Here is a 3,408-nt window from a genome sequence, read left to right as displayed (position 1 = left end):
TGGACAAAATGATCTAAAATAATAGTGGGTGGGACACAAGTCCAATTCCATTATTTTTGCTCAGTTTGAAAAAGAAAGTAAAGAATTAATTAATGTTTTCTTTTCTTAAATTAAAAAGAGTTTATTGAATCAGAAGAGTCAATATCACACTAATCACAGTCGGATTTTATTTCTGGAGGGTTTGGTATCTAGTACTAGTATCTACCAAACTTGTTCACAGCAAATTCGTATATTCTAAGAATAAACAAAAAACCACGACTCACAGAACTTTAAATAAAAGAAAACTCATTCCATTATACCTTAATTTTTTTTTTTATTTTTTTTGTGGAACATATAAACAACATATGAACACTGGGATCTCATTAAGAAAGTAAGAACCCAGAGAAAAAAAACAAGTACTGAATATAAGATATTCGTTTGATTTTATATTATGATTCTATAAAATTACTTAAGAACTATCACAAATTAAAAGAAAATCCTAATATAATTTAGGATTTGATCCGTTGGAGGAGAAAAAAGAAGGATTCTAAGAACCCCCAATAATTATGAAAAAAAAAACCATTTCCATGTATAATCACAGACAGGAACAAACTATGGAAAGTTTTGTTGTTGTTCACATAATATTGCAGCTTGATGTGTTCTCGTCATTGAAGTAATCAGAATACTGGTCACCATTGTGAGGCGGATACTGGTGTGGATACGGATATGGATACGGGTATGGATATTGTTGGTGCGGTTGTGGTGGCATATAGTTGACAGCTGGTGGTGGTCTAGCGTACATCATCGGCTGGAACCGTTCGGTGCCCATGGCTCGTTGCTGGTTCATAACCGCCGCTAAGTATTGTTGTTGTTGTTGTTGTTGCTGTTGCTGCTGTTGTAAGTTGGGATTTCCCGGTATTGAGTCTTGTCCGCCTCCGCCATTGCCGGGGACTTGGCCTTGGAAATATCCTGGTGGTGCTCCTGCGGATGGGCCGCCACCACCACCGCCTGGACCCATTGCGGGTAATCCCTGAACTGCCTGCATATTATTACTCATTGGACCGGGACCACCACCCATTTGTGGTAGACTACCCATTGGACCACCCATTGGCATACTCATCCCCGGAGGTCCTCCCCCTCCACCACCACCGCCTCCCATTGGACGGAAACCTGGCGGGAGTCCTCCACTCATGGGTCCTCCTCCTCCGCCGCCACCTCCCCCACCACCCTTTTTCCCACCGTTGGGACCACCGTTCATCTGGCCTCCTCCGCCACCTCCTTTATTACCGTTAGGACCGCCGCCACCTCCGCCCATTTTTCCATCTAACGTCTGTCCACCAGCGCCTTTACCACCGTTCTTGCCTCCGCCTTGGTTCTGATTCCCCATATTACCACCGCTTCCACCGGGACCTCCCTTCTTACCACCGGGACCTCCACCACCGCCTCCATTCATTTGAACCGGAAAAGGCATACCTTTACCCTCAATTTTACCACCGGCGGGTCCAGGACCACCACCACCACCATTTTTATGAGCGTTTAACATCTGTTGAGCGTTAGGCATCATCATGTTACCCCCACCACCACCGCCCATCATAGGCTTCATCTTGTTAGGCAGAGGTGGGTGGTCGTCAAACTCATCATCCTCCAAATCATCATCAAACTCGTCGTCATCATCATCAAACTCATCATCGAATTCATCACTGAAATCGTCCTCGTCATCATCATCATCCGGAACATTGAACTTCACAGCCTTCTGATTAGGATTATTAGGCATCTGAGGATTCTTGTTCATAGGAACAGAGCCAGGTCCAGGACCTGGACCACCCTTTAACTGAGGAGGAAGCTTCAGATCTTGAAACCCTTTCATCTGCTGAAGCTGTTGTAGCTGCTGAAGCTGCTGAGGATTCAACTGCTGCATCTGTTGTGGAGTTAACTGCGGAAGAACCATCTTCGGTGGTCCACCGCCTCCTCCACCACCACCACCACCGCCTCCGCGTTCTTTAGGCCTTTGTTATTGTTTGCAGGGCTCCACCGCCACCGCCACCGCCTTTGCCGCCGTGATCAATCTGCATGGCTTTGAACTGATTGGCCAAGTTGGTTGGTTCTGATTGTTGTTATTTCCTCCCTTTGAGCTCTCCCAAATTTCGGTATGGTTACCAAGTTTCCAGAGCTTCCTGATAAGAACTGATGGGTCTACGTTTCCAGATACAGTCACTTGCCCGTGCTCTGCGTCTATCTTTGTCGTGAAAACACCTAAAGATCAAAGACTTTGGAGTGTTAGTCAAATCTGATGACATAAGACTGGGTTTGAATTTAAATGAAATTTTCTCTCTGAAAGTCAAAACTTTGGAAGATTTTGTTTTTTACCTTCAATTTTCTGCAAGATTTTCTTCACTTTCTGCTTACAACCATCACAATGAATATTCACTTTGAGAACACAAGTCTACACAACAACAAAACAGAGTAAATAAAAACAGAGCGAATTTTCATGTTATGTAAGAAATATAAAAAGTGATGGACAAACCTGGATCTTCATAAACTCTTCTTTACTCATCTTTTCTTGAATTGGTGACGAAATTCAAATCTTCCTCACTTATATCACTAGATCTGAGACAACTCCTCTGGTTCTTGAAAGATTAATCTGCGACATCATAAGAAAGAAAATGTTATTAAAGAAATAGATTCAGAAGAAAGAAGCAAACGTAACTGTGAACACACACATATCATACATTATCTGAGAAAACAGAAGCAATAGCTTGAGAGAAAGAAGTCTCTTTTCTTATTGGGTATTTGCCATGGAAGACAAATATGCAAAGAGAAGGCAAATGAGAGACTTACTTGAATGAAGCAAAGAAGAAGAAGAAGAAGAAGAAGAAGGAAGAAAGTTTCAGACTTTACAGTAAGTTTGGTGAACATTAACTTCTCTACTTCATCTATTTCAGAATGAGAGGGAGAGAGAGAGAGAGAGAGAGAGAGATGATGATGATGATGCAAAGTTGCTACTTCGTTATCTTTTTTAAGATGGGCTTTAATTTATTAGGAGAAATGAAGTGAGTGCAGTACTCTTATTTTTGGGTTTTTATATTTAAATATAATTTTAATCTTTTTTTGGCCATTAGTTATAATTTAATGGCAAGATGTGAAAAGTAATTTGTCAAACTAGATTAGGAGTATGTGTCATAAAAGATAGGAGTATTAATGGTATTACCGTTTTTAATGTTCTAAATCCATAAATTGAATAAATAGAGAATTCTATCTTCTTTTTAACATACAAAAATAATTTGATTTTCGAATATACAGTATAGAGTCAACACTCTTAAAATAGAATTTATGAGTTTATTTTGTGCAGTGTTAAATTTAAATACTTTCCCTTTAAAAAAAAATTAGTAACTGAATACTTATAATACATAATTAGTGTGAAAATAAACT

The 3,408-nt window shown here is 40.2% G+C and overlaps 1 protein-coding gene across 1 annotated transcript; it reads right to left on the bottom strand.

Annotated features, from left to right (window-relative positions):
* Positions 1–339: 339 nt before the first annotated feature.
* On the bottom strand, positions 340–2,990 carry LOC9309996 (heavy metal-associated isoprenylated plant protein 33). Its single transcript, XM_021022708.1, is given in 7 exon segments — positions 340–1,977; positions 1,980–2,006; positions 2,009–2,074; positions 2,077–2,232; positions 2,347–2,422; positions 2,504–2,620; positions 2,818–2,990. Coding segments are annotated over 6 exon segments (1,719 nt in total). The 5' UTR covers positions 2,534–2,620; positions 2,818–2,990; the 3' UTR covers positions 340–613.
* Positions 2,991–3,408: the final 418 nt, after the last annotated feature.

The sequence above is a fragment of the Arabidopsis lyrata genome (assembly GCF_000004255.2).
Source record: "Arabidopsis lyrata subsp. lyrata unplaced genomic scaffold ARALYscaffold_6, whole genome shotgun sequence".
Lineage (NCBI taxonomy): Eukaryota > Viridiplantae > Streptophyta > Magnoliopsida > Brassicales > Brassicaceae > Arabidopsis > Arabidopsis lyrata.
Note: the sequence above shows the minus strand (reverse complement) of the source record. Positions and strands in the feature narration are given on the sequence as shown.